The sequence below is a fragment of the Fukomys damarensis genome, unplaced genomic scaffold, assembly GCF_012274545.1.
Source record: "Fukomys damarensis isolate Sample0158 unplaced genomic scaffold, DMR_v1.0_HiC HiC_scaffold_12, whole genome shotgun sequence".
NCBI classification, from domain to species: Eukaryota; Metazoa; Chordata; class Mammalia; order Rodentia; family Bathyergidae; genus Fukomys; species Fukomys damarensis.
Genome location: NW_022900924.1, coordinates 9,200,164 through 9,213,760, shown reverse-complemented (window position 1 = coordinate 9,213,760; position 13,597 = coordinate 9,200,164). Strand labels below are relative to the sequence as shown.

At 47.4% G+C, this 13,597-nt stretch overlaps 1 protein-coding gene across 2 annotated transcripts in view; it reads right to left on the bottom strand.

Moving 5' to 3' along the window:
• Oasl (2'-5'-oligoadenylate synthetase like) overlaps positions 1 to 8,549 on the bottom strand; it is a 19,797-nt gene extending 11,248 nt beyond the window's left edge. For both annotated transcript variants that reach the window (XM_010604027.2, XM_010604028.1), the window contains exons 1-3: positions 8,340 to 8,549; positions 3,367 to 3,649; positions 955 to 1,130 (exon numbers count right to left, since the gene is read on the bottom strand). In XM_010604027.2, coding sequence (XP_010602329.1) covers positions 955 to 1,130; positions 3,367 to 3,649; positions 8,340 to 8,537 — 657 coding nt within the window. In that variant the 5' untranslated portion in view covers positions 8,538 to 8,549. The remainder of the gene's footprint in view (positions 1 to 954; positions 1,131 to 3,366; positions 3,650 to 8,339) is intronic.
• Positions 8,550 to 13,597: the final 5,048 nt, after the last annotated feature.

The window sequence follows — 13,597 nt, the reverse complement described above, 5'->3', positions numbered from 1 at the left end:
GTTTTTTTTTTTTTTTTTTTTTTTTTTGTACCGGGGATGGAACTGAGGTCCCTGAGCTTGGGAGGCAGGTGCCGGAACCACTGAGCTAAATCCCCGGCCCTAGTTTTGTGATTTTTATATCTTTATTTTTTATTTATGTTAATTAATTTACTTTCATTTTTTGAGACAGGGTCTCAAAATGTAGCTCAGGCTGGCCTTGAGCTCACTTTGTAGTCTAGATTGGCCTCAAACTCATGGTGATCCTCCTGCCTCAGTCTCCCGAGTACTGGGATTACAGGTGTGCACCACCACGCCCAGCGTGCTTTCAGGACCTTGCATTTGTGAGGCAGTTATGGTGCCACTGAGCTAAATCCCTGGCTGAGCTTGCTTTATTTTTTAAACTGGGTTAGTCTTCCCAAAATCTTTTACCATTTTTTAAAATGGGAAACATCTTCATCTTTGCAATTTTTGTATTTGTTTCTGAGTCTTCAACCCTAAGTTTGGATGGCTCTGTTCATCAGATATTTTAAAATCTACTTGGTTCTGTGCAGACATCATGTGTGAAAGCTAAAATGTAGTTATTCTGGATCTATTCACTCAGTAGTGATCATGATAGTCAAAAATGGAGTCATTTTAAGGGCGACTGGTGTGCGGGGAGCGGGAGATACATAACTTACTGCGATTAAGGTCCGGAGTACACAATGAAGTTATCATTGCTAATACTAGGTGGTAACCAGAGCATCTCAAGCTCTTGATTACCAGAACACTGTGCATTAGCTATTTTCCTCTTTATTTTTCTGTTTTTGTTTCTCTTCTCCCTCCTTCTCTCCTTTTCCTTTTCCATTTTCACTGAGTGCTCTCTTTACAATTTAAAAGTCTAGCAATGTGCCCCATCTCAGAACAGTTTCCTGGGGCGGTACCTGGCCCCTGCCTTTCCTCTCTCCCCTCCTGCTCCATCCTGGCAGCCCCCCTTACCTGCCGGTACCAGTGTTTTACCAGCCGTAGGAGGCTCTTCACCTTTGTGGGCCGATGTTTTATAAAGTTTCTCTGCAGCTCACTGAAGGATGGGGAGAAATTTCCAGGGTACCCATAGGCCTTGATCAGACTCACATAGATATCTGGGGGTATCTCAGAGTTGGGAACAGAAGGCCCTGAGGGAAGAGGAAGCAACGACAGAGTTTGAGCATTTAGGAAGCCCAGAGGGATAATTAGTGGTTAGGGGAGTGCCTGTTTATCCATCGGAGGTGCCTCTCCAGAGAGACTTGGGACCTCGGATCTCCAGACACCAAAACTTTGCTTTGCTTGATTGTCCCTGAGAAATTCTTGCTTTGGGGAGCCAACATTGGGCTTTCCATATCTCAGGCCCCCAGGACTGTTGTCCTCCCTGAATATTCCTGACTGTTATGGTTTAGATCTTGGGTGTCCTCCAAAAGTCTCACGGGCTGGGAAGGTCATTGGATCATGGGTCACTATACTCATCGGTGAATTAGTGGACTGACGAGTTCATGACTGACTGTTGTTGGGAGGTGGAGCCTGGTTAAAGGTGAGCACGACCTGGTAGGGTACGGTACGTCTCTTCTCCTGCCTCTTGCCTACACTCTCTGCTTCCTGGCTGCCGTGCTGGGAGCCCCATTCCTCTGCCAGGCTCTTCCACCATGCCTGTCCTGCCTCAGAGCCAGTTGACTATTGACGAAAAATGCTCTACCAACGATGAGCCAAGACAACCTCTCCTCCTGCAAATTGTGGGCGTTGGATATCATGTATCACGGCTGAGAAAGTGGCCAAGACGCCAACACTCCTAGTTTTCCTTAATATCGATTTTAGATTTGTTTCCAGATGATTCATTTAGGAAGTTGCAGGAAGTAAGCAGTGGCCGAGGAGAGAACCAGTTCCACGGTATGTGTTACTCTTTTTCTTCCTAAGATTGGATCCTGTCTCCGAAACTTTCTCCATGGAACAACTCCTGGCAGCCACAGTAATTAATGGCAGCTAGCACATGAAATACACCTGTTACGATTTGGCTCCTAAATGTCCCTCAAGGCCCTAGTGCTGAAGGCTTGGTCTCCAGCTGGTAGTGCTATTGGGAAGTGGTGGGATCTTTTAAGAGATGCGGAAGGAAGTTAGGTCATTGAGAGCATGCTCCTGAAGGGGGCACTTTCTGTCTCTCTCCTGTCTCTTTCTCTCTTTCCTTTTCTCTCCTTCCCTGATACCACGATGTGAACAGATTTCCTCCATCGTGTACTCCTGCCATGACATACTGTGTCACCACCACAGGCCTAAAGCAAGACGACCAGGTGACCATGCACTGAAACCTGTGAAACTGAAACTATCCTCATTCTAAGTTGTTTATCTCGGGTATTTTATCATAGTGACTGAAAGCTGACCAACAGAAAGCCTGTTTCAGCTGGACTTGTAGTAGACATGGCTTATTTCAAACATCTAGGACTCTTGGACTGAGGACAAACAATGACTGTCAGGGATTCAGCGCCCCAGGCAGCAGTCTACAGCTAAAGACTGGTAAGAAGTTATGGGTGAGCACTCAGCATCCCCTTGAGATATTGCGATGTGTTCTGTGTTACTGCTTCGAGTTCTGCAGAGGCAGGAAGCCCAGTTGCTCATAGTGATGCCTTCCTCAGCAATATACCTTGTATTGTGTTTTGGGTCCCTGCCTCTCCCAATGTTGGGGCATCTCATAAAATGCTTGCCCTCTTATCCTTGTCACAGGATCTGCCGCTGGGAAAGCCAAAACGGCGATAGACCCCAGTTCCCTAGTATAAACACTCACGGTTATTATTTTAGCTCCTTTCTCTCATTTGGCCTAGGATCTTCCAGAATATCCTTAGCACAGAAAGTCCACTCCTGAGCATGCTTTTTGAGCTTATCCAGGTTGTTCCATTTTTGTTTTCTCTGAGCACTGCCACTGTTCTCCCCCCCCCGTTTCTCTCTTCCTCCCCTTATTTCTTTTACACCGGGGATTGAACCCAGGGCCTTGCGCATGCTTAGGCAAGCATTCTATCATTGAGTTACACCTTCAGCTCTTTTATTTTGAGAGAGGTTCTCACTAAGTTGCTTAAACTGGCCTTCAACTTTTAATTCTCCTGCCTCATCTTATGAATCAACTGGGGTGATAGGCATGGAGCACTATCCCAGCCTACCATAGGTTTATCTGTGTGATTCCCTGGTAAGTTTCCGTTTCCCAGGTTTCCCAACATGACAGCTCCAGTGTTAGTCCTGGGCGCACAGTGAAGGTTCAGGCCCCGGTACGGGACATGGATGGAGTGAATGAATGCAGGTATATGGCCTGTGTATGGCCATGAATGAGAGGCAAGGGAGCTGCAAGTCTCCTGGGAAGGGCAGGTGTGTGTTGTGGGCGTCTGCTCCTCTTACCCAGGACCCCGTAGGCAGGAATGATGGTGACACTGATGGGCTCTGCAGTCTCTCCAGCCTGGATGGTGAGGATGAGAGCGTCTGGGACTCCTTGGGCCACACTCAGATCACTGAGCCCGAGGTCCAGCAGGTCCTGGCAACAGCACACTTTTTTCCTTAACAGTCTCAGGATGGCTTGGTGCCGTTTGGCCTCTTCCTGGAAGCTGTGGAAACAGCTCAGGAACACCACCAGCTCCACGTCCGTGGTGCCCCTGAGCACCGTGCCGTTCCCAAAGGAGCCCACCTGCAGGAGACAGAGCCCTGTCATCTGGATGTCCCTGTACTATGTCCCAGGCAGCCCTTGCACACAGCACATGACACATCCCATTTGATGCACCCCACCGCCCAGAGGAAGGGGTGGGTGGTACCAAGGTCCCTGCTCTACAGATAGGAAACTACATTGTCAGGAGGATGGATCACTCGCTTGGGGCCTTCGGTTTGCAGCCTGACGCCAGAACCTAGGTTTCTCATCTACTGCATGGCTACCAAGTCTCAGTCTTGTCTTTTGCAGAAATGCCTACCTCAAAGGAATATGGGTTCTGCACCCCCCACCCCAAAATCTGTGATCCAAAATGCTCCCAAATCTGAAACTTTCTGAGTGCTGATGTGACATCACAAGTGGAACTCAGGGCGGTGGCCCATGACTCTACTCTCAGCAGTCTGGGACACTGAGGCAGGAGGATCAGAAGTTCAAGCCCAGCCTGGGCAATTTAGTGACTTAGCAAGACCCTTTCTCAAAATTTCAGAAGGGGCTGGAGATGTGGCTTGGTGCTGAGGGCCTGGGTTTAATCAAACACACACACACACACACACACACACACACACACACACACACTCACAAGTTGAAGATTCTACACCTGACCTCATGTGTTGAATCATAGTCAAAACACTAGTACACTAACAATAGTGTAAAAATTACCTTTATGCTATGCAAGCAAGGTGATTCTGAAACAGAAATGACTTATGTGTAAGCTTGGGTCCCATCCCTAAGATAATTTATTATGTATATGCAAATATTTTAAAATCTGAAGGAAATCCCAAATCCGAAACACTTCTGATTTCAAGCATTTCAGATGAGGCATATTGAACCTGTACTAGTACCCACTGCACTGAATTTGTGGATTCAGAGCAGGGGTGTTGTGTGTGTCTGAATAATTTCATGGCCATTAAAGAGCAGCAAGCAGGTTTGCCTGGTGGGTAAGAGCCATGGGAGATGAAATCAGCCCCTTGACTTTGAACCCAGAACAATGAGTGATGACCTACTCCCCCAGCCCTTGTTGCTTAGCTGAATGATCGTTTGAAGCCCTCAGACCTTCATCTGTAAATGAAAGTAATGATGGAAAGTGAGTCACCGGACACGGAGAGGATTAGATAAAACACTGTATGCCTTGGTGTGGTGCCTGGAACACAGAAAATCAGCAATCTATTTCTCTCCTTCCTCTCTGATTGGCTCAACAATTTCTTCTGCCACCCGGGTATCAATTTCCCCATTTGTAATGGAAGGAGACTGAGCTGGACAATTTTGAAGGGGCCCTGTGGATGTTCTGAGATTCTAGACACACTCTCCAAGTCCCACTGCCTCGGGTGTACAGAGCTCCACACCTCTCTGTCTTCCCTTTTTCTCACTCTGTGTCAGGAAGTGGAATTCTTAGGGAATTCCCATGCCCCAAGTAGGTTACCTTTCTTGGTGAGTGGAGCCACTGAATACAAATTATATCTCAGCTGTCACAGGCTGGGCACTCCCTGTCTGGCACCACGAACAGGGCTTTTACACATTACTGTTAATCCTCACACCCTCCATTTGCCATGGATTCTGAAATCCATGGTGCCATGGGTACCATGACAAATCTCCCCAATGTGCAGATAAGAATACTGAGTCAAGTGTGGTGGTGCACACCTGTCTGGGAGGCTGAGGCAGGAGGATGGCAAGTTTAAGCTTTGCCTGGACGATTTAGCAGGATCCTGTCTCAAAATAAATAATTTTTAAAAATGGGCTGTGGATGTAGCTCAGTACAAAGGCCCTGGGTTCAATCCTCAGTACAAGAAGAAGAAGGAGAAGGAGAAGGCAAAGGAGGAGTAGAAGAAAAAAAAAGAATATTGAGGCAGTGTGGGGGAGTCGATTTACCATGGTCTTCCAGCCATCCAGGAAGTCAAGGTGAAGAATCAGAAGATGAGGAATGGGTGGCCCTTCCTCCCCTTTCTTCCTATATATATATGCCATGCCCCACTCCAGGAATGGAGGAGATGCTCCATAGCTTTCCTCTTTTCTTCTCTCTCTCTTTTTTCAATATTGTGGATGGAATCCAGGGTCTTTGTATTGAGCTACATCCTCAGCCTTATCTGTTTTATTTGGAAACAGGGTCTTGGTTGGTTTTGAAGTCGCCCAGGCTGGGCTTGATTTAGCCACCCTCCTGCCTCAGCTCCCCGAGGACTGGGGTTACTGGTGTGCACCACCGTGCCCGGTTTCCCTTTCGCTTTCCATTCTCTCTTCCCACTGGATTCTGACTCAGCATTTCTGCCCCCTGTGAGAGAGAGAGCATGGGGTAGCTGTGCGTGGGTTAGGGTGATTGCTCTCAGAGCCAGGTTTAGATTATCCTTTCTCTCTTCCGGCTGTCCAAATCACTCCCTTTGCAACACCCTCCTATGTCCAGACTTCTCCCATTTCACCCACTTTTCCCCCAGGGTTGTTATTGTTATTTTGAGCCAGGGTCTCAGTTGCCGAGCTGTCCAAGCTGGGCTTGAACCCCACTGCCTGGGGGAGGTGTGTGCGCGTGCACGTCTCTGTGTGTGTTTGTGTGAGTGTGCATGTGTGCACTTGTACACGTGAATGCCCACGTTTCCCAGGCCCAGCAGAAGTCTCGGGTAAGAATAACAGTGATGTTTCTGCTTTGAGACATTTGCCCTGCGCTGCCGATCATTTAGCTGGCACTTCTCAGGCTGTTTGGCGAAGGAGAAAGGATGACCAAGACCATGTCCCAATCCCAGATCAGGACTAAGAGTTTGAGAGATAAGGTGGAACTAGCAAGGCTACACAGCTGGCAAGAAAAAAAAAAAAAAGGCAGAGTCAAATCCAGATCTGTCTGATGTCAAAATTTGTGAGTTTCAGCCTCAGGCTCCAGATGCTGGGGAAGGTGTGAAGATGGGATTTAGCCCAAGGTTGCTGAATCCTTTTCTGGCTTGGCTTCCCATAGAGCCCTGACCTGGGGGTTTGCAGCCCGAATTCTAGTCTTGCTTTGCCATCACCTTGCTGCGTGACGTTGGTCCATCTCTCACCTGGTCTGTGTGTCAGTTTCTTTAAAGTTTAAATGAAGGAGTGGCTGATTTTCTGGTTCTTCAGGGCCTTTTAAACTACGGACCTCTTAAAACAAAAACAAAAAAAAATTTTTTTTCCAGTACTGGGGATTGAACCCAAGGTCTTTGTAGTGAACTACATCCCCAGCCCTTATTATTTTTTATTTTGAGACAATGTCTTGCTAAGTAGCTAAGTTGCTCAGGCTGGGCTTGAATTCATGATCCATCTACCTCGGCCTCCTAGAGTGCTGGGATTGCAGGTGTGCACCACCCAATCCCAATCCCAATCAAGAAACTTCTTGAGTTCTGATCCTAGCTAGCATAGTAGATGGTATGAGACAGCTGGAGGAAGAGTTTAGAGAAAATCTCAGTGGAGGAGCCTAGATCCTTGGTTATGGAGACAAATTCAAACCCACTACCTATGCGACCTTGGGCAAGACACCTCCTCTTTCTGAGCCTCCACTATAAAATTATTTTATTAACCCAATTTTAAAACAAATAGAAAAATAGAAAGAAAATACAAAGAGCACTTATGTACCCAACCAGTTAGGTTCAACATGTCTAATCTTCTTGCCACATTTGTTTCATCTAAACCACCTTAAATTAAGTTACAGAGAGCACAAAACTTTGTCCCTTCAAATAAATAATAGACAGGGTGGAACTTTACCCCTAAATACTTTAGCATTTGTGTCACCTCAAAAAAAAAGAGGACATTCTCTCTCTATCCATAAAGATACTATTACAATGAGTGAAATCACTCATAATATCTAATATCCAGGCCATATCAAAATTTCTCCATTGTCCCCGAGCTATGCATTACACAGATGACTTATTCATATCAGGATCCAATCAAAGAGCTTGCATTGCATTCGATCCTTATGAATCTTAAGTCTCCGAGTCTCCATTTTGCTCTTCTGTAAAATGAAAAAAAAAAAAAAATCTATCTGCCTCAAAGGGTACTAGAATTAGAGATAAAAATGTTAAGAGATTAGAAGATTATATCCTGTCTTAGTTACTTTTCTCATTGCTGAGACAAAATACCCGACACCCAAGGTTAAAGGAGTAAAGATTTATTTAGCTCACAGTTTGTGCAGGTCTTGGTCTGTGATTGGTGGCTCCAGGGCAGAATGTTATGGGAGAGGAGAAACAGCTCACAGCAAGCAGATCATAGCGAATCAACATGGATCGACCACAGTTCTTTCTATCCCTTATATATTACTCAGGCTACTTAGGGCAGGCAGCACCCACACCCTTAATCCAAGTGCCCTGCATACTAGCATGGCGCCATGAACCCACCTCAGTGACACACATTCTAAATCCAGCCATCTCTGAAAAAATCCCCACCTGTAACTGCATGAGGCTTTGAGGGGGGGACACCTAGACACAAGCCGTAACACACTCCCAAATATGGTCTCTTAGTATTAGTTTCCTTACTGGGTGTTCTGCTCAAGACAGCAGTGCAGTGGGGGTGTCAATAGCTAACAAGGGGTAGAGTGGAACATAAACAGTAGAAAAGTATCTTGAGATATCAGCAGCATGGGCTAAGGATAACGAGGCAAGGGGACCCCAGCATCCTTGGGGATGTGGCCTCCCACAGTGAGTTTTGCCCTGCCCTGGCTGGGGAGGGAGAGGGCTGGTCTCACCTTGACCACCTTCAGCACCTGCACCTCCTGGTCCAGCCCTCTCTCCCAGGAGAAGAACTCCTGCCTCAGGAACTGCTCCACCGTGCGCACCGCCTCCAGCACCTCTTCTTTCCATTTCCGGCTGGGCTGCAGCCACTGAGCCACGAAGGAGTCCAGCCTGGAGGCTGGGGTGCCATAGAGGTCGTGGGCCAGGGCCATCTCTGCTGAGAGTCCCACTCCTGGACAGATATATAGCCAGTCACTCACTGGCTCCTGGCCCACACACCCCCTTTTTTTAAGGAGGCTCCTCTCCAACTGAACTCCAGTACCCTGAGGGTAAAGGACCCGAAAAGAGAGGAACCCAGCGTTGAATGTGCCAAGTGTGTGGCTCCTTGGAAAGCTCTAGCTGCGACAGATGGCCTGTAGGACACCTGGCTGAGGCTGGCAGATCTGGGGCCACCTTAACAAGGCTGGCATCCAGCCAACCTTTCTGCCTTTGGTTTCGATTCTCTACTTTGAGAGTTTCCTTCTTTTGACGTTTGGAAACTGAAATTGGCTTGAGTCCAGACCTTAGGAGAGGCACAACGCCCAGTATGTTTAGAGTTGGATGGGGTCAGTCGTTCCAACTACCTCAACCTGTCCTAAGGGACGGAGAAAGACAAGGCACTGAATCCTGGAGCCGGTGAGGAGTGAGACCTCTACGTTGAATTCCAGTGTGCCCCTTACCAGATGCTTGACCTCTCTGGCTCTCACAATTTTTATTCATAGGTGGATTAGGTAATAGTCCCCACCCCGTAAAGCTGGGCTGATGAGGAAGTATGAAAATACTGAGCACAGAAACCCCTTGGTCAATGAAAAAATCTTTATTCATTCACTAAACATTCTTGAGGGACTGCTGGATGCGAGATTTTGCTAAGAATCCCAAGCTGTTACCCCAAAGGGTTCCCAGAACAACGGGTAGACTCCTACAGTTCAGTGAGAGGTGTGCTGGGTCAGAAAAAGGCCACAGAAACCTGGTGGGAACGAACTCAGGCAGAAGGATCGCTTTGAATAACAGGTGATGTCACCTGACATCTGATTGACAGGAATCTTGTTGTTGTTTTGGTACCGGGGATCGAACTCGGGTCCGTGCACTTATGAGGCAGGTGGTGGAACCACTGAGCTAAATTCCCAGCCCCCGATTGAGAGGAATCTTAAGGACAAGATCCAGGGAGGAGGAAGAGGGCCGAGCAGGGCCAAAGGCTGACAAGTCTCTAGTTGAACAGTCCTGGCGCTTGTGAGTCAGGGACTCGGGCGTTGAGTATTGTTCAGCACTGGGCGGGGAGGGGGGCTTAGGTGAGAGCTGTACCTGGATAGGAGGGTAGGGGTTGCATTATGGATGCTGTTCACTCATTTGCTCCTTCATGCAGGTATTTATTCATTCAGTAAAGACTTACTGGGCAACCACTCTATGCCAGGCAGTGCAGTGAATACACATCAGCTTGCATCTGATGGTAAGAGGACAGGAATAAAACGGGCCAGGTGGAGAAAAAGGTGAATAGGTTCCGTGTGGGTGGTGGTGTTTATGTGTTCAGTGTTACACTATAAGGTGGTCGGAAAAGGCTTCCTTGAAAAGGAGACATCTGAGCAAAGACATGAAGGAAGAGAAGAGCAAGCCACACGTATGAGGGGGAAGAGGATCTTTGGTGGCAGGATGAGCGGCATGTGCAAAGGCCCCATGATAGTCACGTGGTTGGTGGGTTTGAGGAACACCATTTATTGTGCCTTAAATGAAATGATGAAGGGGAGAGTCAAAAGGGGGCTGGGGCTGCGTAGTAGAGGGCAGGGAGGTAAATAGCATCTTGAAGCCATTAAGATTTTGGCTTTATTCTGAAGGAAGTGGGGGAGCTGTTGGATGTTTTGAGCAGAAGAGGGGTGTGGCCTGACAGTGCATGAGCTGTGGGGGGCATTAGATTAAGAGCAGGGGCTGGGAGTGCAGGTGAGAGAGACCCGGAGTCTGGCAGCAGGCCCGGCCAGAGCTCCAGCTGCTCGGATAAGGTGGTGGCAGGGAAGGTGGATAGAGTGGAGTATTTCAGACATAAACAAAACTGAAATCACGTGCAGTATCTCCATGTTCCGTCACTCAGCTCCAACAATTAGTTTTGATTTTACATAACAAGCTTATTTTTTCAAAGGTGTACAGACCAAAGTAAACATGTAAGTGGGGGCAGGAAGATCGCCGCCCATTCGAGACCATCCTGGGCTACCTAGTGAGTTAAAGGTCAGCATGAACTGCATACCCTGTCTCAAAAAAAAAAAAAAAATACAGAAGGGAAAATATGGATGAATTATAATTAAAAGAAGATTATCTATAGCTTGATCATTGTTGAGGCATCAGCAGGCCAGACTGTGGTCAGCTACGGCCCATGACACCCATGCCGTAGAGCAGGAGGTGCCGAGGCAGCAGGCGGGGGCCCTGACAATGTCACACAACTGGAAACAAACCACAGGGGAGGACAAATGAGAAACCGCATCTTAGGCTGGGCCCCGCTAGGCGACTTAGCTGTGTAAAGCCTGAAACGAAAGCAGTGAAGCATTCGTTACCTTATATAGAAAGCAAGTTATGGACAGCGAGGTGGGAAACTAGCAGCATAAAATCTAACAAAAATCCCTCAAAAGCCAGGAAACAGAAAGGAAAACAGCAGTTCAGTTCAACGGAAGACAGGTAACGGACTCTGACAAAGGATGGTCTCGAATGGGCGGCGATCTTCCTGCCTCAGCCTCTCAAGTGCTGGGATTATAGGCGTGAGCCACCGTGCTCAGCCTTCCCTTCCGCTTTTATGTATTATTTGGAAGGAAATCACAGACGTATCGTTTCACGAGATATATTGTAGCAGACATCCCTGACCAGTACTAGCCGGTTATAAGAGGCACCTAGTTCTTGCTTTCCATAATTTGGCTATACTGCTTTATATCAGGAGTCAGGCTGAAGCTCTGTGTGACTCAGATGGGCACATCAGATGGCGGACCGGACGAGGATAGCCGCTCCCCCAATGGCCGCTATGGAAACCCAGGCCCTGGTCTGTGGAGTGGCCGGGCTCTGCTGAGTTACGTATAGCTGAGATCAGCACGGCTCTGACTAAAATCCTCTCCCCTGAATTGTGGCTTCTCACTGACCCGACAGGTTGATTGCTGATTGCACCTGGTCCCAGTACCTATTTGTTTGTTCTATCCAAGCAAGATAAGCAGTGCTTATTTCCTAACAGCCCTGCCTGGTGCCGTCACGCTAGATGTCCAGCAGTATTTCATTAGATGCCTTCAGAGAATACTCTGCTCCCTATTTCTTCGCATGATTTTATTCAATAAATATGGGATGTGCTTGGTGGGGGGTGGCTTTGTTTTTGTTGCCATCAGCAGCACTGATCAGGTCCCAAGATCCAGATTCTTCATTCTAAGTCTAATTTCCTGTCTATTCTTTAATTTGCCTTTTTCTGGGGTGGCTCACAGGAGGCCAGAACCCATTGCAGAGGTTCTGGCCCATTGCCTACAATATATTTTGACTACAAAGCTAGCAGATCTTGGTAATGGGTGGAGTGGCGATGTTAGAAAAAGATCAGATCCAAGGTGTATTCCAAGGGTGTGGGCTTTGGCACACGGAGGGATGAAGTTACCTTCAACAGAGGGGAAAGGTTGGGGAAGAGCACAGCATGGACATGAAGAGGAAGAACTGAAGTTTGGAAGTGAAGTTTGGGGTGTCTACTAGAGATCTAGGAGACGTGGAATAGACAGTTGGCTATATGAGTCTGTATTTCAAGGAAGAGGGTGGATTTTGAGATATAAAGTTGGCAGTCATTGGCATAGAGATACTTAAAGCCATGAGACTGAAAGAAGGAATGAAGAAAAGGAAAGCAAAGAAAAAGACCAAGGAGTGCCCCCTAAAGCATTTCATATTTTTCAGAGCTTAGTGGTGGAGGTGGGGGTGTTGTAAGAGTCTAGCAAGGAAAAATGAGAAGTAGCTAGTGAGGTGGAGAAAAACTGGAGCGGTATTTTGGAAGCTAAGTGATATTGTTTTAAGAAAGAGGAAGTGATGCATAGGGTTATTTGCCAAGCGAACCTGCTCTGACTTTATTTGGAGAGTAGTGATAAAGCAGAAGGGAGAGAGACTCTAGGCAGCTTGGCCTGGTGCTCCTGTGGTGAGGACAGATTGCAGGGAACAAGAGATGAAGAGCAGATGCAGAGACAAGGCGTAGACATGGGAAGTAGATAGATTGGGATGGTGTGTGTGGTGCTGTGAGAGGCAAGAGTGGCCAGACCAGGACAGGATCAGCGGAGGAGGGGGAAGGGGTTGGCTGCTAGGTGTCCTTTGGAGGAAGTGGGGGACAGGACTTGGTGAGTATAGGGGCTGAGAGAAGACAAAGATGACCACCAGCTCTCTTCGTGGTCCTTGTTCTGGTTTAGATCTAACACGTCCCCCAAAGTCTCGTGTTCAGAGGTCAGGCTTTTGGAAGGCAGTTGGATCACAAGGGCACTGAATGGGCTGTTAGGAAGTCGGACCTGGTTGGAGGAGGTGGACGCCTTCTCCTCTCTCTCTCTGGTTTTCTTCCTGCTCTCTCTGTATCCTGGCTACCATGGGTCGGCTGCTTTCCTCAGCTATACTCTTCCATCATGATATTTCTGGTTTGGAGCCTGCTGACCATGGACCAAAGCTTCTGAAATTGTGTGCCAAAATAAACATTTTCAGGCTGGGGATTTAGCTCAGTGGTTCTGCCACTTGCCTCACAAGCACAAGGCCCCGAGTTCAATCTCCAGGAGCAAACCAAACCAAACCAAACAAAAGCAAAATAAAACCCCTCCAAAACACAAAGAAACCCCCAAAACAAAAATAAACCTTTTCTCCTTAAAGTTGCACATGTCAGGTTTTTTGTTCCATCTGTGGAAAAGCCAACGAGTGCTGTCCTTGAGTAAGTGGTTGGGGGCACCATTAATAAAGTAAGAAGGAGGAGTACGCATGAGAGAGATCTAGCAGTATTTCTGATGCTTCTGATAAGATACGTAGGCATAACAATGATCCAGGAGGCTACTGTTGGCCAAAGTGGGTACAGTTTTATGAGACAGGTGGGAGTAGGAGCCAGGTTAGAATGGGTGGAAGAGGAAGTGGGGTGAGAGGAACGGAGACCAGGAAAGTAGATAACTTTTCAGGAAGTTTGTCAACCATGACATATTTCTATTTCAATTTTCAAACTGGCTAACCTCAGGTGGAAAGCATCAATTTTTTTTTTTTTTTTTTTTTTTTTTTTTTT